This window comes from Macrotis lagotis, chromosome X (assembly GCF_037893015.1).
Source record: "Macrotis lagotis isolate mMagLag1 chromosome X, bilby.v1.9.chrom.fasta, whole genome shotgun sequence".
NCBI lineage: Eukaryota > Metazoa > Chordata > Mammalia > Peramelemorphia > Peramelidae > Macrotis > Macrotis lagotis.
The window spans coordinates 372,004,059-372,029,829 of NC_133666.1; the positions used below are offsets into that span (position 1 = coordinate 372,004,059).

The 25,771-nt window shown below is 31.7% G+C and overlaps 1 protein-coding gene across 2 annotated transcripts in view; it reads right to left on the reverse strand.

The window, feature by feature from the left end:
• The window catches only part of CDH9 (cadherin 9), a 135,134-nt gene that overhangs the window by 53,653 nt on the left and 55,710 nt on the right, over positions 1 to 25,771 (reverse strand). For both annotated transcript variants that reach the window (XM_074200029.1, XM_074200030.1), the window contains exon 2: positions 3,413 to 3,707. In XM_074200029.1, coding sequence (XP_074056130.1) covers positions 3,413 to 3,707 — 295 coding nt within the window. The remainder of the gene's footprint in view (positions 1 to 3,412; positions 3,708 to 25,771) is intronic.

Here is a 25,771-nt window from a genome sequence, read left to right on the forward strand (position 1 = left end):
ATGAAACAAAATGAACTAAGCATGTGTCCACTGACTAGACTTGTCCAGGAAATACTTGAGGCCAATCACAGGCCAGACCACAGGCAGGAGAGTGGTCTGAGCCTCTCCTAAGATGATGATTTGTCATCAAACATGGATGAGGATAAGCTAACTGATGGAAGTTTTTGACAGTGATGAGTTGAACAAATATTTTGAAGAATACAATTTTAGTTAAATAATGTTATGTTCTACAATCATTTTCAAATTGCAGGCTCCAAATTAAGCTGTGTCTTATACATGGGGAAATATGATAACCTTGAAATATTTGAATGTATTTAGTTTTAATATTAAAGATAAAGTGTAACACTTAAAATACAGCATATCTCCTAAAATACTAAAGAATCTATACTCTTTCTGAACACTGCATGGTAATACATTAACCCTTGGAGCTTTTTTTAGTCATATATGCTCATGGATACATTATAAGTATGATGCATAAAACAAAATTTAAATGCATTTTAATAGTTATCTATTTGAAATAAGGAATGTAAAAAGTTAACCTTTAGGAAAGAGACTTTAAAATTTAAAATATAAATGCTCAAGGAGAGAAAATCTATGATATGGTCATAGATTTAGAGATAGAAGGCTTAGCAGTAAGCTATTACAGGACCCTCATTCTATATATATAAAGAAATTGGAAACTAGAAAAATTAATCAATGTTTATGATTGGTTGATAAGTAAACACATGTTGTCTTGGTAATAAATGACAGAAAAGAAATTTATCCTCAGGGTCTCTTATTCTCAAACCAACACTGTTTCCCACAGAATACAAGTTTGTTGTGATTTGAAGATAGCCACTACATCTGAATCTTCTCATTTTTAGGAATTAAATTGAATGACTTATAAGGGTCCTTCCAGTACAAAAATTTGCTTTTGCTGTATAAAAATCAGGACATAAAAGGAATGTCTAAATAAATAAAATTTAATGAAATTTTATATTACTAAGTATATTTTTCCAATGGCAATAAAGTGAAAAGAGGGAATTAAACAAAGAAAGAGACCATATACAGCAAAAAAGCTATATTTCAGTTCATATTGCTTTATGAATGTTAATACTGCTTATTTTCAGCCTGTTGATTTCACACAGAATTATAAATAGTGTAAAAAAATTTGGAAGACTATTACAGTACCCTTACTAATGTAGCCAGATCAGTGCGACCATCTTGACAAATGGGGTAATACATTAGTTTTAATCCATTATATTAATCCATAGTATTCATAGTTAATCCACAGTATTCATCTATGCATATTGTCTGCGGAAATCAATGAAAGCATCATATTATGTTGCTATTACAAAAAACTTTTTATAAGAATATGCAGGTTGAATACAAAAAGGGAAATAAAGAAAACTAAAATTTTTAATAAACTTAGTGAATTATTAAATCTTTTCTGATGAGAAGGAAGAAATTGTTTTCATCTTAGAAAGCTATAGTTTAGCCAAAAGGAGAAAAATGTCAATTTACTAAAGGGAAAAAGCATTTCTCATGCTTTTCTTCTAGAAGCTATTATATTTATTACATTATTATTATATTATATATTATATTTATATTTATCCAAAAATGAAATAAATGGTGAAATTTCATCATCTCTGTTTTTTGATATTAATAGTCAAAATTTATAGACCACTTTGATATGTGCCAATCACTGGCTAGACATTTTAAAATGATTTTGCCATTTGATACTTACACCAACCAAGGAAGGTAGAGTTTATTATTATTATTATTATTATTGTTGTTGTTGTTGTTGTTGTTATTATTATTATTGCCTTTTTACAGTAGAAGAAATTGAGACAAACAGGGGTTAAGTTATTTCTCTAGGATCACACCTATAAATTCATTTATGTTATAATTTGAGCAAAGTAATACAGAACATTGAAAAAACAAGTCAGAGTCAGGACATAAAAACAAATATGAGTCCAATGAGAGAATACCATGATGGCATGAGTTACATGCATTAATTTCACTCTTGTCTATAACTAGACAATGGAACAGACTTTAGCCTCAATCAATGGATTTAGGTACATTTAAGAAATCTTTTAACCTCAGCAACTCAATCTCCAGGTGGATTGTAATTAGTACTTCAATTCTTATTCCTACTCAGAATCTGAGAAGTAATCACTCAAGCAACTTAAAAGAAATAATTTCTTGGCAATTATAGGATCCAGGGAACTTTTGGAATTGTTAAGGTTTACAAATCAGGTTGGTTTTTTTTTGTTCATTTGTTTTGCCAATAAGAATGTATACTGCAGTTACTTAGGATTATTGTCCTTGAGTGTTTCTGTAATATTGGAAAACACTAAGATAGATAGATAGATAGATAGATAGATAGATAGATAGATAGATAGATAGATAGATAGATAGATATAGATATAGATATAGATATAGATATAGATATATAGTATTATTCATTTTTTCTTTTATTTTAATTAAGTTTTTCCTACTGTATTTTAACCTATTCACTTTAAAATCTTACAGTTTATTTTCCATTTGAGAGTTATAAGGAAATCTGGTTACTTTAACGGGTTATGGTAAAAATTAGAGGAGACATAGTGTATACATGTACAAAGTACCATATAAATGTAATGGACTTTAATAGAAAAATGTTTCTGATAATATTTACTCATATATTTTTAATTTTTTAAAATTTTTTGTCCATTTCATCTAGACTTTATTCCCATATGTACTTAAGCAATATGAATACTGTGACAGGGTAGAATTTAAGTTTTGGTGTCATTGCATTTGTATACATGTAAAATATGATTATAATAACTCAGAGTTACATATATAGAGAAATATACAAAACATAATTATACACACACACACACATTGCTATATATCAGAAACTAGAAAGTTGGATAGGTAGGAAAATAGATAAATAGAGTGGCAAATAGATCAATTTTAAAATTATTATCTCATTTGATCCTTACAAGAGCCCTGGTATGGAAGGCATTATTATACTAAGTTTAAAAATGAATAAACTGAGTCGAGTAGAGGTTAAATGACTTTCTCAGGGTTATATATTTAGCAAATATTCTAAATCCAGACCCAGTCCTCTATCCACTATGACAACTTTGTTTCCTCAATCCATGTTGGTGTAAAGAAATTTTAACTGAGATTGTTGGATTTTATCACAGTTCTCATTTCCCCTACACTGTTTATATGTTTCAACAGACATTATAGTTGTTAGCTGCCTTATGGGGGAAGGGAGAAACCAAAAACATTTTGTTAGGTTGAATTTAAGGAAGTAAGAAATCAAATAACTATGAAATAATTCTAAATCTATTTCTTATGATAAGCAGTTGTCACAATGCTATAATTATAATTGCCTTAACCAAAAAGTATTAAATTATGTATGAGAATATTTTATACCTACCAACCCTGGACATTTCTGGAACACTGGCAGTATATAAATCCTTTGAAAATTTCGGTTCATTGTCATTTATATCATGGATTTTAATGATGAATTCAGATTCAGGCTCCACTTGTCTCCCAGTCTTCCTGTCTATAGCTTTGGCACGTAGAACATACAAAGATCTTTCTTCTCTGTCTAATTTCTTTGCAGCGTGAATATCACCTGTATTTTCATCTATAATGAACAGACTGCCAGCCCCATCTCCTGTTAATATGTATTTTAAATTTCCATCTCCTTTATCTTGGTCAGTGTGTAGCTTCAGGGAAGTAGAAAAAGAAAAAACCCCATAAATAAATCTCTTGTCATCACAGACCAAATCATTCAACACATATGAAAAGTTTGTTCAAATCTTAAATATAATCGGGGACAGCAGTGGTTATCTTCTTTCTGTCTTATGGTTGGAAAAACCACAAATTTCAGATTGTCACACTCAAAAATCATTAAACAAATGAATAAAGCCATGAGGGCATATAAATGATAAGAAATAGCATTAAAATAAAATGACAGTAAACATGATATATCATTCAAGTCAATTCAAAATTCCCCAGAACTTTATTTAATAAAGATTAGAAACATCTGGTGCTCTATAACTTTACAAATGAGAAGAACACAGACAGACAGACAGATAGAAAGCATTTTGTTTCTGTGGGTAAAATAATGCTTGTACTTTTGAAAACAACTACATAGAATTTTAAAGCACTTTCTTTTACTTTTATCATTTTGATATAGCAAAACTGAATAGTTGTGACCTATCATTTTAATTACACTTCCCCATGTTATGACTTGCCTTTGTCCAAAATAATAAATTAAATGTGATTCTTATTTTTATTCGAACATCATTTGGTTATTTCTGTACAGAAAGTTGATATATTGCTCCTTTATCATGCACTAGCAAGCATGTTTCAATCAATTCAATATTATCATTTATAAGTCACCTTGTTATAAAATAATTGACATATGATAAACTTCTTCCATGAGTTAATAACTTATTATAGTGAATATCATGATTCAGAGTTGAAATTATGTTTACAAGACTCTATATCTATTCTGACTAGATGCATTGTCTTTCTTTGGGTTACCAGGATTCTCCAAGCGTCTTCATAACCATTGTATCTTTGTATCTGTGTCTGTGTGTGTGTGTGTGTGTGTGTGTGTACAGGGTATATATATATATATATATATATATATATATATATATATATATATATATATATATATATCTACTTTTGACAATTTGATGTATTTTTAAGGATCTCCTCTGAGAAATATTTTAAGAGAGTAGAGTAAAATACATTGTCAACAAAGGAAATGCATTATCTTGAAATAAATTATCAAGATATATATACATATATATATATATATATATATATTTATAAAAACCTTAAATCTAAAACAATAAATTTCCTGATGACAATTAGGAAGCTTTTTCACAAAGTTTAAATTGGAAAATGAGACTCTGTGTTCTGTTTTAATAATGAAATAATGTTAGTAATAAAATTTTGAGTGCAACTGCAAAATGACAATTATTTTTTCTAGATATTGAGCAAAGAGATTCTGGTAGTCCAGAAAGCACTAGAAAGAGCAACAAATTGATCTAGAAGAACTGTGCAAATTTGCATCTAACAATGTAGTATAAATTGACAGTTATAAGAAGACTCCACTGTATGATGTTTTAATGTAAAGGATGAAGATTCATTAACTTAATTTATCAAATATTCAATATATCTATCATTTTCTAGGTTCAAAGAAAGAAGGGGAAAAGAGATGACAATCAGTATCCAAAACAATTTGTGATATGGGCAGTGGGGTGAGGTAGGTATGACAGGACCATAAATATAACTTTAGAATTTTAGTGAACAAAAATGAATTCAGTTGATGTAGGAGTGGCTCCCATTCATAGGACCATGAATGTTTTCATGAAGGAGGAAAATTTGAGTGTGAAATCATGCATAAGTCAAAGAATGATAAAAATGAAAGTTTAGAATTTGAATTGTGATGGGTTTGGTCAGTGTTATAAGTTGTATACTTTGTCAGAGACGAAAATTGCGTCAGGAGGTTGTACCTTAAATTCCATGTTCCAGCAAATTAAGTTTACAATAAAGTTAAAAAATCAGTTAGAAAGACTTAACTTGCTGAAAGAACATGGGATATTTGATACATTTAGTAAAATAAGCAAGCTTTAAACACCATAAACTATTTTGGGGACAATTTCTATTACCTCATTGACAAAAATTATTAATTTTTAACAACTGACAAGAACAGGTTATATGTGTGAAATGTGACAATAATGTAGCTTTTTCTTCTCAAATAAATATGGAAGTGTTACCTTCTGATTAATTCTTGTTCTTTAAATATTGAGAAATTATACTTTCTTCAATAAAAATGTCATTGCTTGAAATATATTTTCATTTACATTATGAATTTTCTTTCAGAATTAGTTAAGAAATCTTTTTTAAGAAAAATTAATTCCATGTAATATTCATTGTTGTTGTTCAGTTAGTTCTTTTTGACTAAATTTTGGGTTTTCTTTGCAGGAATATTCAATAGTATGCCATTTCCTTGTCCAAATTATTTTAAAGATGAAGCAAACGAGGCAAACAGGGTTAAGTGATTTGCCCAGGGTCTCCCAGCTAGTAGGTGTATTCCTGTCTCCTGAAAAGCAATTCTATCTACTTTGCCAAGTAGTTTTCCCACCATATTCTATGTACTTTATGTTTAATAAAATGGAATTATAGCAATTGTATGTCCATTAACTCTAAATGACCTTTGTCTCCTAATAATTCAATCCACTCACAACAGACTAAATTTCTGACACCACTAGTGATATCCAAACAAAAAAACAACTATGACATTTCTTCTTCTTCAAGTATTAGAAGAAGAATCAAATGTAAAAACCTTTGAAAGTGAAATTGACATCAAAATAAAAGTATAGCCTCCTAAAGTGATAACCATGGCAAGAAAACCACTCAACAGGCTGTATACATTCTGGAGATATACACTAGTTTGGTAACCTTGACCAAGTCAATCTCTGCTTCAGTTTTCTCATCCATAAAATAGGGATAATCACACCTACCACCCAAGGTTGTTGTGTGGATAAATGAGATAATATTTTAAGTACTTTAACAAATTTTAAAATTTTACATAAAAGACAGAAAGTGGCAAAAAATCACCATCATCACCATCATCACTTCTGGGCTTCAGGCTTACCTGTTTGAATACTGAAGCAAATAATACTTGACTTTATGGGAACCCCAATCCATGAGTGCAAATACAAGTTAAAGTTTATGGAGAGTCTAATGAGAGTACTTGAGATATAAAGGGAATGTGGTCAAATCAGATGATTTGCAAATCAAAAGGAGGAAGCATAGTAGACACCATTTGAGTAAAGATCAACATAGGTATAAACAGGGAAAAAATAATATTTTGACATATATTGCATAGGACTCAGGACAGGAATTTACCAAATCATTTAGGAAACATAGAAACCATGTGGAATTATGGATAGGCTAAGTTTAGAGTTAGGATAGCCTGGCTTCAAGTATTCTTTTTTTATGTCTTTTCACTTTGTGATATTGGACCAACAGGCAAATTTCAGTGATTATAAACTGAAAAATAGTTATTGATATACTTTGAAGGGAGGGAAGAGAATGTATTAATTGGAAACTTTCTAAACTGATGCTACTGGATATGAGGTAGAGTTAAATAGGGGGTCAAAAAGAGGAGTTAGTCTTTACAACAACTACAAGAGAAAAGCAAAGGCAGAATTACATAACAATTTCAATCTCATTTTCTTCTGATTCCTTTGCCAAGTACAATGACAAGAATGAAAAGATCAAAGATAATGAATAAGAGCAAGATTTGTAAGGGGACATAGCTATCCACAATGAGTTTGAGTAACTAAGTCAGAAGAACTTCATCCCTACTGGATGAACGGAATCTTTTGCTGGAAGAACTGTCTGTTAATTACACTCTTGATAGCTTTGAATGAAGATGGAAAATATGGAAGTTAAACCAAAATGAAGAAAGTATAAAAATTGCCCTACTTTGAACATGTTTGTTTGTTTATTTGATGTAAATAGAAAGCTTTAAACTATTGTCTATTGAAATTGACTTTGCTTTCTGAAAGATAGTGCATCAATGTGTGGAAGAAGTCTATAAAATGGAATTAAAAGGATAATTATAAACAAGTAAAAAAGGATTCAGTGACTGAAAATAAGCATTTGATTTTCTTTTTCAAGAAAATGTCTTGTCAGCCATAATTTCCTTTTTTGGATAGGATTGTTAACTACTAAGTACAAAGGGGCTACTTTAGACATCATGTAAAATAACAACAATCACTTAAGGAAACTAAAAGCTCCAGGGGTTTTCTTGAGTTCAGATGGGATAAATATGTGTAAAAGAGTTGTTAAGAGGAATCTGAAATAAGAATGGGAAAAAAGAGAGTAATTAATTCAGTGCTTTTGTGGTGAAGACTCAAGTGGAAAGACCTTTCCATGACTCTTTAACATTTGCTATTTTAATTTTAGGAGTTGGATAAAGACATTGATTGTTTTTAAGATATTGTAAAGATGTGGCAGCTTAAAAATTAGAGTACTGAGTCATAAAGTACATAGTCTTTAAGAGAATAATCTAATTTCATCTAAAAGAGACTTAAATAGCAAAAAAATACATCTGCTGAGAGGGAGATAAAATTTTAGTCAATTCAAGTTAAATGAGTCAATAAGGTGATATGAAAGCAAAAAATTCTAATGTTATTATAATCAGATTTAAGAGAAATTTAATATTCAGGAATTGGGAGGTGGTAGTTGCTTTAAATTTTATCACTTTAAACCTGATCTAATTCCTTCTACTTTTTCTGAAAATAATATATTCGATGATTCATTGAAAACTAGAAACAGTCTTGTTGAAGGTCCTGAATTCTATGGCATCTGAGAGCTATTTTGAAAAACCTTAGAGGTAATTTCTAAAAAGGAAGGGTTTTTCCAAGACTTTTGTACACAAGCAGCAATGGAAAGAAGGGGAGGGGAGAAATAGTTTTAAGTAGGTATATTCATTTGACCAATTTGAGCATACCTAGGAACCAGACAACCAACATATGAAAGGAAATATTTTGATGAAAACAAAGAGAAAGTAGCAGAAGAGAGAAATGAATGAGGGTTTTAGAAAACATTGCAAAGTCTGAGTCTGACATAGAGTTATTGCTACTGTTTTTTTTCCAAAGTAATACAATTCATAAATTACATCTTGCATTTACAAAATGATGCTAATGGTCAAAAGCCAGAGAAAGTGATAAGTTTTAACTTAGACCAGCCAACAGAAAAGCAACAAGGATTTATTAAAGGCCTATTATGTGCAAAATATTGTAATAAATTCTTGGAATACCAAAAAAATATTAAAAGGCAGTCCCTGCCCTCAAGAGGTTCACGATGTAATGGAATGAGACAACATGAAAGTAATTAATTATATATAAATTCTATGTAGATAAACTGATGTTAACCCAACTGAGGTAAAGTACTTGCATTTAAGATTTAGTGGGAAAGATGGTAGAATCTTAACTGGGACTCTATAGAAGCCAGAAGGTGAAGATGAGCAGGGCAAACATTCCAGGCAGAAGGGACAGCCAGTGTAAATGCATGGAATAAGTTAATGGAGCATTTTGTATTAAGTATAGTAAAGACATCAATTAAAAACAATTATTAAATTAGACATAATGGGATTTTTGATAGGAAGTGTGACCTATTTGAAAGAAAAGTAAAGGAAAATGGACCACACATAACAAATACATGTAAAGATTAGTCAGTATAAAGCAAATCTTGTAAACAATGTCAAGAAAAAAAACATAGATGTATTTTTTAGCTATTTTAAGGGAAAGACAGGTACAAAAATTATAGTACTTCAATAAAAATTAGAAATTACAAATGAAGGAAGAAAACAAAACACTAATATAAATATTAGTTTCATTTCTATCATTATTTTAATGGAACTCAGACAGAAATAGTCCTGAGACTAGTTTTTATTTTTAATTTCTTAATTTTAGTTTTCTGAGATTTCTATTATGTGGGTGATAAAATGATTAAAGTCTTATATTAGAATATCGATTTGGAATTAAGATGCAGCTTCTATATATATATACATACACTGAAAACAGTTTTAGGATAATTCCAATAATAGAAATGATATCTAGGATGATATGTGCTTCATTTTTGCCTATGTGATTTTGATATTTTTCCCCTGTTGGTTTTCTATATTTTGGAAACTTTTCATTAAATAAAGCATATAGATTAAGACTATTTGAGAAGACAATATCTAGTTGTCATTTAATGAATATTTGCTGAACTATATGTGCAAGTAACTTTTTTTGGATTTGATATGTTGAGGTAGAGAAAATAGATTTCCTAATTTTAAGAAATATTTTTTCAGAAACATATTATGAGCCTTTATCATTTATTTGTGAATTATTATTATCAGTTCCGAAAATGTAAATTATTGTTACAGCTATACAGACTGGGAGCATTTAAATTTGTTGATGGTATTCAAATAAACAAGTCACTATCTTGTCACGATCAAATAGACAAATCATTTCAAATAGACTACCACTATCTAAAAATTTTTGATGGTATTCAAATAGACAAGTCACTATCTTTTACATTTGATTTTCTATCTACTACTGAAGAGATGCAGAATGATAATGATGAATTTCTCTCCAAAGGAAAGATAACAGAGTTTATAAAATATATGCAATTAATTCTGACTTGGATTTCAATTCCTGTCAAAATTATAGAATGTTTTATTAAAAGAGCAAGTTGTTGATACAATCATTCTGGAGAGCAATATGAAACTATGGCTGAAAAGTAATAATACTGATCATAATCTTTGACCCAACAATACCAATATTAGATATTCTAGAAGAAATCATAAAAAATGGAAAATCCCACATGTTCCAAGATATTCACAGCAACTCTTTTTGTAGTGGCAAAGAACTGAAAATTGAGGGGATGCATATTAATTGGGGAATGGCTGAAAAAGTTATGGTATATGAATATTATAGAATATTATTGTTTTATAAGAAACAAAGAGTGGTGGTACTTTAGAGAAGCATAGAATGATTTTTCAGGAACTTATGCTGAGTGAACAGAGCAGAAACAAGTGAACATTGTATACATTAAAAACAAAATTGTAAGTTGGTCAACCTTGTTGAAAGTAGCTCCTCTCAGCAGGTCAACCTTAGGAGATTTATTATGGACAATGCTATCCCCATCAAGAGGAAGAAAAGCAAAACAAAAGAAAACAAAACAAAAACCCTTCCAAATCCGAATGAACACTTCACTCACTTTTCAAAAAATTTCTCTTATGTATTTCTTTCCTATCTCATAGTTTTCTTTCTTTTTCCTTAATCATAATTGCTCATATAGAAAATGATTAATCTGTAAATATGTTAAACCAGAAATGTATTTGTTCAATATTCACCTGACTGTTCACCACTGATGGAAGGGGGATAGAAAGGGAGGGTGGAAGAAAATTATGTAACTTAAAATATATGCAAATGTATATGGATGGATGCTGACAGCATCTCATGACATGTAACTGGAAAAATGAAATATCAATTAAAAAGTAAAAGAGAAAGTAGCATAAAGAATAGACTGTCTAATTCCCTTTTCTCTTTTATTTTTTTTTAGGTTTTTGCAAGGCAAACGGGGTTAAGTGGCTTGCCCAAGGCCACACACCTAGGTAATTATTAAGTGTCTGAGACTGGATTTGAACCCAGCTACTCCAGACTCCAAGGCCGGTGCTTTATCCACTACACCACCTAGCCGCCCCCCCTTTTTTAAAATGGTTATCTAGACTTGAATAGGATGGGGAAGGCAAGTATGATAATATACATAAGTTTTAGTAAAATAGTTGTAAAAAGTCTCTTGATGATTTCTTTGTGGGTAAAAATGACATGTTGAAATGAGATTAAAATTAGATAGATTTAGGATTAACTATATGACCTGACTCAAAATGTTTTAACTTAAGAAGAAGACATTAACTTCAAAGAAATTCTCTGAGTGCTCCAAGAATCTTATTCACTTGATCTGTCTTCCATTTAATGACAATGTTGTCAATGACATGAAAATATAGCAGACATGGTTAACCAATTTTCAAAGGGCAAATATTGGGGAGAAGGTAGATGGGAAGTATGAATGAATAATAGAATTACTATCTAAACAACCAACCAACCAACCAAAATGTCTTAAAATGATAAAACAATTTGTTGAACAAAATAACATAAAATTCCATATACATGAGGGCAAAGTCAGGTATTAGAAAACAAAAACTAATCTTTACCATTTGTAGTAAATGAATGCATCATTATATAACAGTTATGTAGAATTAAAAAAATATTAGTGACTTTTGTAAAAATCGCAATTTGATTTAATGACATTTTTATTTGAAGTTGATAAGCATTTATATATTTTTGTTAGGTTTTTGCAAGGCAAATGGGGTTAAGTGGCTTGCCCAAGGCATTTATTAAACACTTAATTGAAGTGTTAGGTTCTGTAAATAAAAAGATTAAATGAAGCAATCTTTGAATTCAAAGAATTTATCTTGAACTAGAGGAAAGGAAGGCAACTATTTAGATTAATAATATGAAATACAAATTACAAATAAAATGATTTCAAGATTTAGAAATATTAACAATTTGATGTCATTATAAGGACCTTTTAGGAAATGGCACCAGAATTGAGATGAGTGTTTTCATCTTTTTTAATGGATTTTTGAGGGTATTCTGTGCGGTTATATAAACTTGGACTTAACTTTCTACTAGCTAGGCAATTACTATAGAATAAAAACTATTCCTCATGGAAACTGTATATGTTTTCCAGTGCTCCCCACAAAAATGAGTGAACAGTACAATATGACTACCAAAAGATTGATTTAATAAACCTAATGTACATTAAGAAGCATGAAGGGGACAGAGTCAAGGTGGTGGAGCGGAGGCAGGAAATCCCACAAGGTCCCCCCTTACTAATCCATTTCCCTTTAAATAATGATTGCAACTAAATTCTAGAGTAGCAAAACACACAAAAATACTGAGTGAAACATTTTTTTCTGTTTAAGAACTTGGAAGATCCACAGGAAAGGTCTGTTACACCAAGGTTAGAATTGCCCACAGCACAGCCTGGGTTGTGCTGGCCACAGGAGCAAAAAGGCTCCAATTATCCAGCTACAACCAGTGGGATACCTAGGGTCCCTGGGATGCTTGGGTCTGTGGCAGTGACAGTAGTTGCCAGGTCCTTCCAAGTTGTCCCAGTGATTGCCAAGGACAACTTGGAAGGACAGTGGGGAAACTCTGCCAGACCAGAGTGGGCAGGGACCCCATGCAACACAAGCCTCCATGCAGACTTGATTCTGGGCACCAAGAATAGGCTTGCAAAGCCAATCAGCAGTTGCTTCCAGAGCACTCAGCCCAAGAATGGTAAGGGGGACATGGGAGATTATAGAGGTCTCTCTGCTATCTATTCCTGTGGTATGATTCTATGTCATTGCTTGTGCTCAGATTCAGACTACAGTCTGGTCTCCTGTATCAAGAAAGGGAGCTGTACTCTCATAGCAGAGGAGTGTGCTTGTGGTCATCCACAGATCAGAGAATAGGCCAGTCAGAGCCTCTCATAAGATCTTGAAGGAATTGAATGTAGTGTTGTCCCTAAACACAGCTTCAATAACCCTCAAAAGTTAAGGACAGTGCAATCTCCACCCTAGAATCAAAACTCCACCTTAAGAAAAGCAAAAATTAAAGACTGGGAAAATGAGTGAACAAGAGAAACAAAAAAAAAATCTGACCATAGACAATTACTTTGGCCCTATGGAGGATCAAAATGCACAATCAGTAGATAGCAAAATCAAGGCTTCTGTTTCCAAAATTGCCAAGAAAAAATATGAATTGATCACCAGCTATGGTAGAGCTCAAGAAAGATTTTGAAAATCAGGTAAGGGAAGTAGAAGGAAAAGTGGAAAAGGAAATGAGAGTGGTGTGGGAAAAATCATGAAAACCAAGACAGAAGCTTGGAAAGATATAAAATATATTGAAGAAAATAACATCTTGAAAACCAGCTCAGGTCAGATGGAAAAATAAAAACCAGTCCCATAGATCAATAAGCAGAAGAATGACTTTAAAAAGCAGATTTGACCAGATGGAAGAGTATCGAGATATAAAAACTCTTTAAGAAAATAATTCCTTCAAATATAGAATGGAGCTAAAGGAGCCTGATAACTTGGTGATAAATCAAGAAATAATAAAACAAAAGACTTGTAAAACTGGAAGAAAATGTGAAATATCTCAGTGGAAAACAATTGACCTAGAAAACAGATCCAGAAGAGCACATTTATAAATTATTGGGCTACCTGAAAGTCATGAACAGAAAAAGAACCTAGACTTCAATTTTTAATAAATTCTCCAGGGAAATTGCCCTTGTATCCTAGAACAATGCTGTTCAACCTTACTTTTAAAACGTTTTTATTGACAAAATAGACAACATTTTTTGATTTGCCATTTTAGTGAGAGCTCTGTAGTAGCTTGGCTTTGTTTAATATAGCATAGCCAAATTCCAGAACTCCCAAGTCAAGGAGAAAATATTACAAACAGCCAGAAAGAAACAATTCAAATATAGAGTTAGAGTCAGGATAACACAGAATTTAGCAGCACCTACATTAAGGGCTCATAGGACTTAAAATATGATCTTCCAGAAGGTAAAAGAGCTTGGATAACAAACAAGAATAAACTACCCAGAAAAACTGAACATTCTCTTTCAGGGGAAAAGATGGAAATTCAATAAAATAAGGGAACTTTCAAACTTTCCTGGTGAAAGCACCAGAGCTGAACAGAAAGTTTGATCTCTAAGTAAAGGACTCAGGCTCAACATAGAGAGGGTGGATGGGAATGTCAAATTATGAGAGATTTAATAATGTTGAATTTCTTGTATTCCTACATGAGAAGATGATAGTACTAACTCCAATGATCCTTCTTGTTTATTAGGGCAGTTGGAAGGAGTATATTTAGACAAAGCACAGGAGGAAGCTTAATATGAAGGTGTAATATATTACAAAAATGTAGTTAGTGGGCAAGAAAGGAATGTACAGGAAAAAGGAAAAGGAGAAGTAGAATGGGCTAAGATATTTTGCATAAAAACTACAAAAAAAGCTTTTTTCAATGGAGTGGAAGGGAGGAAGGTGAAGGAGAATGAGTAAGCATTCATTCTCATTGGAAATGCCTCAGAGAGGAAATAACATCTACACTTAATTGGGTAGAGAAATATATCTTGCCATAGAAGGAAAAAAAAGGAGAGGAACAGGATGGAAGAAAGCCAACAGGGGAGGGAGGGATGTATATGACAGAAGAGAGGGACGAGCATGGGACAGGGCAGTCAGATAAAACACAGTTTTGAGAAGGGACAGGGTGAAAGGAGAGAGAGAGAGAGAGAGAGAGAGAGAGAGAGAGAGAGAGAGAGAGAGAGAGAGAGAGAGAGAATAGAATAAATGAGAGTGGGGAGGAACAGGGATGGAGGGAAATACAGGTAATAGTAATAATTGTGGAAAAAATATTGAAGCACTTTCTCTGATGGCCTTGTGATAAAGAATACTATCCTTCTCAAAGACAGAGTTGATGGTATCTGAATACAGACTGAAGCACACTTTTTTTTCTTTCTCACTTTATGTTTCTTGAGGTTTCTCTTTCCTTGTGGAGGGTTATATTTACTTTTACAACATGACTATTGCAGTAATGTGAAAGCAAAATTTTAAAATATAATGATAAAGAAAATATAAGGAATGGAACTTCAGAAAAACTTAGAAAGACTTGCATGAATGCTGAGTGAAATGAGCAGAACCAGAACTCTTTATTCATTAACTATAATGCTGGGTGATGATCAACTATGATGAGCTTGCTCATTTCATCAGGAGTATAACCAAAGACAATTCTAAAAGATTTGTGATTTAAATTGCAAAAAGATTTAAATTTTTAAATGCAAACCAAAACATAAAATCTTCAATTTTTAAATGTTATCTCGTGAATTATTTTTTCCTCTAATGTTTTTTTCTCTTTGTGATTTGATTCTTCTTTCATAGCATGATTAATATGAATATATACTTAACATGGTAAATATACATATAACCCACATTAACGTTATGTCAGGGGGAGGTGAGAGAGAAAGAAGGGAGAGAAAAAAATGTGAAACTCAAAAGTATTGCAAAAAAAGATTATTGAAAACTAGATTTGTATGTAGTTTGAAAAATAAAGTGAGAATCATGCAGAGGTATATTGGAGAGAGCTCCTAAACCTCATCATATTGCCAAAATTTCACTGTAGTCTATATAGTATAGAAACAAGAAAACCCTACAATTTAGGGTTTGATTTATTATTTTGTTTACTTCCCAGACATAGAAAGTTCAGAACAAATTTTAAAATATGTGCTACTCCTTTTTAGATAGATTTCATTTATTTTGAATTTTATGATTTCCCCTAATTTTGCTTTCTTTCCCCCACCCACACAGAAGGCAATCTGTTAGTTAAAGTATATTTTTTAAAGAGGCAGTTTTAAAAATCATTTTTAATTTATGGAATAAAAGAATTTCCATAATATAGTACCATTAAAATAAGATTGTTGTTGTTGTTGTTTGTCCTTCTTTCTAGAAGAGGACCATAACATTACAAAGATGATGTCATGACTTGCAAGTGAATTGAATTTAGGTGAGGCATGATCGTGCAAAGGCACTGGTTTTCCTCTTTGCTCTAGCATTCTTCTAGTACTCTGGGTCTAGTGGCAATATATAGATCAGGAATACTGTATGTGGTCCTTGATGCAGTTGGAGACATTGACCTTTTTAAGCTAAGCTCTTTCCCAGGTCTCAGTTTGTCTGAGACAACACATATTCAGTGAATCAGACTAGAAAAGAAATAATGCCAAAAATTGGCCTTTATGACTTAATAAAAAAGTAATCTGGGAGGAGAAGACACAGGATTTCTGGTCAAACCAGAAATAATTGCTATTTACATTTACTTTGAGGCATCAGAATCAAAGCATTGACATATAAGGTAAGCTTGGCCCATGATCTATTGTTGATCAATCAGTAAAAACTGAGCCCAGGGTTTCCATCTTTTTGATGAACTTTTGAGAGAAGTCTTGTTGTTCTAAGTCCTATAGATTTGGAATTATACCTCTGTTAGTTTGTCAGCTACTAATGGATAGAATCTATTTCTCATGGAAACTTTATATTCTTCCAGTGCCCCCCTTAATATGAGCCAAGAGAACAATATGCCTACCAAAAGAATTGATATAACACTAAGATACATTAAATAGCTTTCCAGGTCATGTTGGACCAGCTCCTATGCCTTGTCAGAGTTGATTGCTAAAATATCAGTGTAGCCTTTTTATATCAAAAATAGAAAAAATCCCTACAAATTAGGAATTGATTTATTGTTTTGTGCATTTTCTAGACATAGAAAGTACAGAACAAATTTTAAAGTTGATGCTACCTTTTTATGAAAAGTCAGTATTTTTCTTTAAGTTATTAAATAAAATAAACCTTTTCATAACATAATCTATTAAAAACAAAAATATTGTTGCTGTTATTTGTCCTTCCTTCTAGAAGAGAACCATGATGTCATGACTTTCGGGAAAATTGGATTCCAGTGAGTCAGACTTGTGCGAAGTTCCCAGTTTCACTCCTTCCTCCTTGAGGCATCTGGGTTCAGTGACACTGTATAAATCAGGACAACTCTATATGACCTTTGAAATAGTGGAAGAACTTGGTCTTTTTAATCTAATCTTTTTTTTTCAGCTCTCACTTTTTCAGAGACAACACACAGAGATTAAGGAAAGCTCAGAAATGATGCACAAAGTGACCTTTTTTTTTACCTACTCCCAAAAAATAAAGAGGAGAAGGCCCTCAGATTTCTAACTAAAACAGAAACAATTGCTATTTACATTCACTCTGGAGCATAAGAACCAAAATAATGACCAAGGTAGACTTGCCTTGGGATTTATTGTTGACTAATCATTAAGAGTTTGAATCCTTAAAAAATTCTATCCTGTAAACCCCAAAATATCATCCAAAGTTTCAAAATCAGTATGGTTCCCTATTTGGACAGAAAGAAAGGAAGGAGGGAGAGGAAGCAGGAGAAGAAAGAGAACAAGAAAGGAAGGAAGGAGCTGTATCACCCAAATGGAACTGGTCAGTTGGATCAATTAAAAAAAAAAAAAGATGGCACATGAAACTGCAGATCTACTATGCACAACTTAATATTCCTTTTAAATGTACAATACAATTATGACAGAACTTTCTTTTTCTTCTTCTTTTCCCTTCCCTTCCTCTTACTTCCAGAGATGGCTATTTTGTATAAAGGTATTGTCATGACTGCCTGTGACACAGAAAGAAAAAATATGATCTCCTAATTAGCTCAAATTCTATTGAGAAAGACAATATGGAAAATATTATCCATAAAAATGTGAAAGGAAGGTATTTTGATAATAAATGGGAAAGGGGTGAAGAAGAATTAGTACAAACCATTTCACGATATATTTTTCCCCTCAGTAGAGGTAATACAATACTCATTTGTTAGTGATATTATAGTAGGGATTCCTTTACAAGTGTTCAAAAAAATCATGTGAACCACTAAATGAAAAAACAATACAAGGTTCAAAAGAGGAACTTGGAATGAACCAGAGTCTGATCACAAATTACAGAGTTCATGAACATATTTATTTACCTAAAAGAAAGAAGCTTGCAAGTTGGAACAGTACTTGTTCTGACATGTTCAAGGACCAACTGAAAAGTGTGAGATATTTATACTTTTCAAATAAATGAAGGCAAGGGATTTGGGAATAAAGAGAGGAAATAGAAATAATTATGTGGGGGAGGCCTGGGATGGGGGATAGCACCGAGATGGCAGAGAGATGCCAAGGAGTTGCTTAAGCCGTGCCACAGTTTCCTTAAGAAATAATGTTAAATCTAGCCTCTAAAGGGATTTTGGAGCAACAGAGCTCCCCCAAAATGGAATAAAATGATTTTCTGTATTAAGATAACTCATAAGAATTTTCAAGAAAAGTCTTTCTTCCCTGAATAAAAAAAAATGCAACCCAGCTCAGGAGGAATTTAGGTAAGCCAGGAAAAGTCTCTGAGGTAAAGCAAAGATCAACAACCAAGGACTTCAACTTGACTCAGTAGACCAGAGGCCCAGTACACCAACTGTGAAGTCTCCAGTCCTAGGTCAGAATGCAGATTGCCAGACTTTGAACCCCCAGCACAATACTGACAACTAGGTCAGGCAATTCTTAGAAAGTGGTGAAGCCACCAGCACCTGAACCTTCAATAAAAAAACAAAACAAAGATCAGGACCCTAGCCCCCCAGCAAAAGAAACTTGGGCAAGTGAAAGTGTCACTAGTGCCCCAAGAGCAGATTTCAAATGTTGCCTTTCTGTAATATCTTTCTTGAAAAATGAAGAAAAATGAAAAAACAAAACAAAACAAACCTCGACCATACAAAGGTACTATGGTGCCATGAAAGATCAAAGCACAGTCTCAGAAAAAAAGACAGAAATAGAAAAATACCTTCATGTAAAACCTCAAAATGTGAGGTTCTTTCAAGTGCAAAAAGTCCTTTTGGAAGACCTCCAAAAGGATTTTAAGAATTAAATGAAAGAGATAGAAGAAAAATTGGGAAAAGATATGAAAGTTATGCAGAAGAATCATGAAAAAAGGAAAACTTGGAAAAGGAAGCACCAATTTTGACTAAAGAAAACAACTCCTTAAAAAAGAATTGGTCAAATGGGAATAAAAAATTTTTCTGGGGGGAAAACAAATAGAAAAGATAATACAAAAACTAATTGAAATAAATCATTCTTTAAAAATTAAAATTGGACAAGTAGAGGCTGATAACTATATGTGACATGAAGAAAAAGTCAAATAAAATTAAGGTAATGTAACAAAAAGGAGAAAAATGTAAAATACCTGACTGGAAAAAAGTTGACGTGAAAATAGAAATAATTTAATAACTATTTAATCAATTATTTGGAAGCCATGATCAAAAAAAAATAGGAACTTGGATAGCATCTTTCAAGAAATTATCCAAGGAAAACTTCCCTGATATCCTAGAAGTAGAGGGTAAAATAGTCATCCAAGGAATCCATTGATCACATTCAGTTTACTTTTTATTTTTTATTATTTATTTAATATTGTTTTATTTTATTTTTTCCAATTACATGTGAAGATAATTGTCATCATTCACTTTTTTTTCAAAGTCCAGCAGGTATGCATTATGAAAACATGAGAAAGGAAAAGGGAGATTTTTGTACAATAATATTTTTATACATTACTAAAATATTCTTGTTTAAGAGTAAACATAACTCCTCCTCCCCCCAAAAAATAAAGACCTGCATGAGTGAAAAAGGAAATGGGAGAGAAAAAAATTAAAATAATAATAATAATAATAATAATAATAATTGCAGGTATGACCAGGTGGTGCAATAGAAGGAGCACCAGCCCTGGAGCCAGGAGCACCTGAATCCAAATCTGGCCCCAGACACCCAACAATCACCCAAGCAAGCTTTAAAAAGCAGAATTGGCCATATGGAAAAAGATATAAGAAAGCTCTCTGAGGAAAACAAATCCTTCAGACAAAGAATGGAACTGAGGGAGGTTGCTGATTTTATAAGAAATCAGGACACAGTACTTCAAAAGAATGAAAAATTAGAAAAAAATGTGAAACATCTCATTGAAAAAACAACTTATATGGAAAACAGATTTAGGAAATATAATTTAAAAATTATTGGAATACCTGAAAGTCATGACTAGGAAAACAGCCTTGACATCATTTTCAAAGAATTACTACAGGAAAATGGCCCTGATATGCAAGAAGCAGAGGGCAAAAATAGAAATTGAGAGAATCTACCGATCTTCTTGAGAAAGAGATCCAAAAAAAAAAAAAACAAAAAACAACCCGCAGGAATATTATAGCCAAGTTCCAGAACTGCCAAGTCAAAGAGAAAATATTACAAGCAGCCAGAAGGACACAATTCAAATATCATGGAGCTACAGCCAGGATCACACAGGACTTAGCAGCAACTACACCGATAACATTCTGAAAGAGATCCCAAAATGAAAACTCCAAGGAATAGTGTAAACAAATTCCAGACTTATCAAGTCATAGGGAAAATACTGTATGAAGTAAAAAAAACCTATTTAAATACCAAATAACCACAGTCAATATTACATAGAACTTAACAGTTTTTACATTAAAGGATCATAACTTTTAGAGTTCTAAAACGCAAAATAAGTTGTAATACAATCAAGAATAAACTACCAAACTAAGTTGGGGAAAGACTTTTTTTTCATATAAATTTGACTTGTACTCTATATATGTTAGAAATGAGTCCTGTATTGGAAATTTTAGCTATGAAAATTATTCCCCAGTTTTTTCCATTCCTTCTAATCTTGGTTGCACTGTTTTTATTAGTGCAAACTTTTTTAATTTAATACAACTAAAAATTTTCATTTTGCATTTCAAAATGATTTCTATCTCTTGTATGTCCAAACATCTGTCTCCACTTCACAGATCTGACAGGTAAAGTACTTCTTTCTCTCCTATTTATCATATGGTATCACTCTTTATGTCTAAATCCTGAACCCATTTTCACTTTATCTTGGTATGGGGTGTGAGATATTGGTATATGTATAATTTGAATGCATTATTAAATATATATTTGGCAACCATTTAATAATGAAAGAAAGGAATGAAAAGAACCAGAATGATCTCCAGATCAGTTCATGATATAACATGTACATTTCCTTTTCTTTTGAGGAAATTATTAATCCATGATAGAAATACTGTGGTTATAGTTTACCTGAATTTAAGCACAACTTTTGATTGAATATCTAATATTATTGTTTTTGGGAAGCTATAGAAAGATAGCTCTTAGAGAGTGAGACATTCATTAGGCAATTAAGCAAATTCAGAACTAGCCAGATGGTGAGATCCAAAGAAAAGTTGTTTCTCTGACCATGTGGCAGAAAATTTCCAGTCTAGTGCAGGATTTGTTCTTGTTAATATTTTTTATCAATGGCTTGGAAAAGGATGTGGATGGCATGACCAGTAAATTTTTTTCAGGTGACACAAAGCTTTGAACAATAATTTGCACACTGATTGGCAGAGAATCTAAGGGATTTTTGACCAGTCAGAAGTACCAACAAAAATCAGATAGAAATAGGGACCATTAATCCACAATTAAGAATCAAATTGGACAGCATATTGATTTAATTTTTATATGTAATGTTATGTTTTATTATATTTATATTTATTGTGTTGAATATTTCCCAGTTACATTTAATTTTTTAAGAAGTTGTCTTGTTCAGTCAATTTTGATTCTTCCTTTTCCAAACTATTCTTTTTCTAGTTTAGACAGTAGTAAGGAATGTGGGCAGTGTTTCTGACTTCATTGAACTAAAGCTTTTGGTTTTATAATAGTGATAAACTATAGTTTAAGTACTAAAAATAAATCCCATAAATATAATATGGTTGAGTATGTAAGTACTTCATTGTTTCAAAAAACTCTGAATGTTTTAGTTGATTTCAAAGTCGATATGAATGAGTTAATTTGATAGCAAAATAATTTAATATGGTCTTAAGATAAATGAGATGGTCTTAGCTTCCGGGGAAGTGATAACCCTAGAGTTCTTTAAAGAGAACTCATATGGAGTATTATGTACAAATTGGAATGTGATGATTTAAGTATAAAATACATAAGCCGAAAAATGTTCAGAGGATGGTAATCAGTGTGCTCAAAGTACTTAAGATTCTTTCATATGAAGATTGGTCAAAGAAAACTATGTATATTTAACCTTGAGAATAGAATACTCAGAGAGGAAATGATACCTAAATTCAAGTATTTGATGATCTGTAAGGTGCATTTTGGATTAGATTTATTCTGTTTGGCCACATATGACAGGTGCAGGAACAAGGAAGTTACAAAGAGAAAATATTAGCTGAATAAAAAAAAATCCTCAAAAATAGACCTGTGCAAAAATGAAATAGTGGGTACTCTCAACATGGAGGTTTTCAAAGAGAGAGTAGCAGAAAAATTGTCAGATATATTTTAGAGAAAATTGCTTTATGGTATGGTTTATTTCAGATAACTATCACCATGCTTTTCAAACTCTCTAATTATGTTATTTAATAAACAATTTGCTCTGTTAAAGTGTGTCTTCACATAGTTCACATAACACTTCTTCCTTGTTTTCTTTCTCCTTATCTGGATTTTCCTTTATTCATAGCCTTTAATGATTCATATTTAAAGTTTTGCCTCTCTCCAATGTCATTAATGTAGAATTGACTTTTATCACCTGATGGGGGGGGGGCTCATAACGAGACTCATAATCAGTTATCCTGATTTGCCTCTCCCATCTCCAATCTTTCATTCCTAGTGCTCACAGAGGGATATTCTTAAAGGAGAAATATGGGCAGAGCACACTTCTGCTCATAAAACTTTTATTAATTCATTTTCTTTAAGGTAAAATGCCAATTCTTAAACTTGGTATTTATGACTTTATGCAGTCTGAGATCAACCTGACTTTCTAAAATTATTTCACACTACCCTTTTACATATATGATAAATTCCAATCAAACAATGCTAGATATTTCTGAACTGAGCACTTCAGCATAACTTCTGTATATATATATATATATATATATATATATATATATATATTATATATATAAAATATATATATTAGTTGTCTACCATATTCATGTTGCTATTACTTAAAAGAAATTTATTCCCTTCTTGATAATACCTCTCTCTGCTCAGGTTTCATCTCTCCTCTGAAGCTTTAACTGTTTTTTTCACTGTCATTCTCCAACAGCAGTGTTACTTGTCTCCTCAAAGTACCTTAAGTCCTAAGTGCCCATCTATTTTATATATTAACAGTGTAATATAAACAGGTGTATTAAGAAAAATGGCATTTCAGTATTGCTCTTATATCCCCCCACCTAGCACAGAGAATGTACATTCAGGAACATAGAAGTTGATGGAGGTTGGTTAAAATCTCTTTTAAAATAAACTACATTAAAATTAATATTTCTAATGCTTAATCATGATCCCCTTACTATAGCACTTGTATTTGCTATCTTGTCTCTGTAACTTTGTTCACACATTTACACAAGCTCGGAAACCCATATCTCATCTCTGTCTTTTAAAATATTACTCATATTTCAGAGAGCAATTCAAATGTCATACCCTTCATTTATCCTCTTCTTTATCCTCACTTCCAAGATATAATCTCTCCTTCCTACTTCTGTCCTTGAATTTACCACATTTGGCCTTGCATTAGACAGTCCTTTTCTTCAGAGCCAAGATGAGTTCTTTAGTAATTTTCAGACCAGAAATGAATACCTTTCTTGGCATAGTCTAAAGTTCAGAATATTTAGATAAAGATAAAACAATATAATATTGTTAAAGAAATAATGGCATCTTAAGAAAGATACATATGATAGGAAACCACTGTATATAGTCAACTCTATTGTCTAGGGTTATGAATCAGGCTTGTTACTTGTCTTACTTACACTGTACTTTGTTTATGATTGATGAAATAATAGGCTAACTATATGGTTTTTTTAGAGACAGAGCATCTCCACAAATACCCAATGGGATGGCATTAGATATATTGCTGACAGGAGATCTATAATAACTGTGACTTCTTGAACTAGGGGCTCCATGATGTCTTTTAACACTAGTAAATCTCACTTTGCCACTAGAGCAAATACATGTAATGCTCTATTCCATGAAAGAAGCTGTTGATTATTGTGCAGCCACTTTTAAACAATAAACACTTCAAAACCCACTAATGGAATTTGAAGCGAGAGGGGGAGTAAATACTATTCTATTTCTACTAAAGACCTGAAGTAATTGAGATAAGGACTTAAAAGTCCAAGAAACTGTACTGGAAGGGATGGTCTTCGAATCCAACAAATTCCAAAACAGAAATTCCCTCTACAGCATACAAAACAACTGATTATTCAACTTTCAGTTTAAAATCTTCAGTAACCAATAATGGGAACCTTTGTATCCATGGGAATTTGTACTGAGTTAGAATAAACAAGTCTACAATAAGAACTCCTGTCAAATTTTCAGTTCAAATTCCACCTCAACTCACTTCAAATCAAATAATATTTTCAAAATAACCTCACTAAGAAAAGTATCATTTAACTTTTCTGCAAACTGAACTTAAAATCTTTGGTAAGTTACTTCAAAGTGGGTTCTTTACAAGTCTTTTAGTCAGTTGACTAGTGGAGTTTACCTTTGAAACCCCACAAACTTTAGTTAAAAAAAAACATGAATAAAAATAATTTTAAAAATACAGTAGAAGTTGGGGTGCAGAGGTTGCTTGACTTGAAAAAATAATACATAACTAGAAATACATAAATCTTATTTTTGTTTAGAAATTAAGAATAGCCCAATTCATTCATTTTTAAGGATGAAAGAAAGTTTAAAGTGGAGGAACACTGCCATCTATGAGCAATAATAAAAAAGTACATCTGATGCAGTTTAGTTGCTGGTAAATTTTTGTTACTATGGGATACAATAAGTTAAAATAAACAGGTAGATATATACTCAAACAAAATGTTATGCTTTATTTCAGCCTTAAATGTAGGTATCAATGTTTCCTTCTATTTTCTAACAATTTTCTTTAGTACTAGCAGCTATTTAAACATAAAACCAACATAATTTCATTTAGCTTCTCACAGATAGGTTTTATTCTAATTTACACAATTAAGCAACTGAATATTTTTTCATACAATGAAGAGAAAATGAATCATTACCTATGAGAAAATGTATTTTTTAGTAGCAGCCTTCAATTTTAATAATTATTTTGAAGTGTGCATTGAATTTTCTCATGCTATGGCAAATATCTCCATTTTACAGATTAGAGATTTGGATATTTGAGAAACGGCATAATATGCTTATGGGTCCATAAATAATATATGACAAATTGTAATATAAGTTCTGTGTAATATTTCCATATATGGAATTACAAATCAAAGTATTTCAAACTGATAATGTACTACAGTGGTCATTCAATCTAACACATACTTAAAATGTTTAAAAAGCCTCTATGATATTTTTGACAAGAGGTAAAGCCATGTTTTTCCCAGAAAATGAACAAGAAGCTAAGTTCATTACCATCTAAAGCAAATATCTTTTAGAATATCTCAAATTATTAATAAATCTCCATTTATATCAAACCTAAATTTTCCTTTTGACAAATTTCTCGCACTTCCGTATCTCTTAT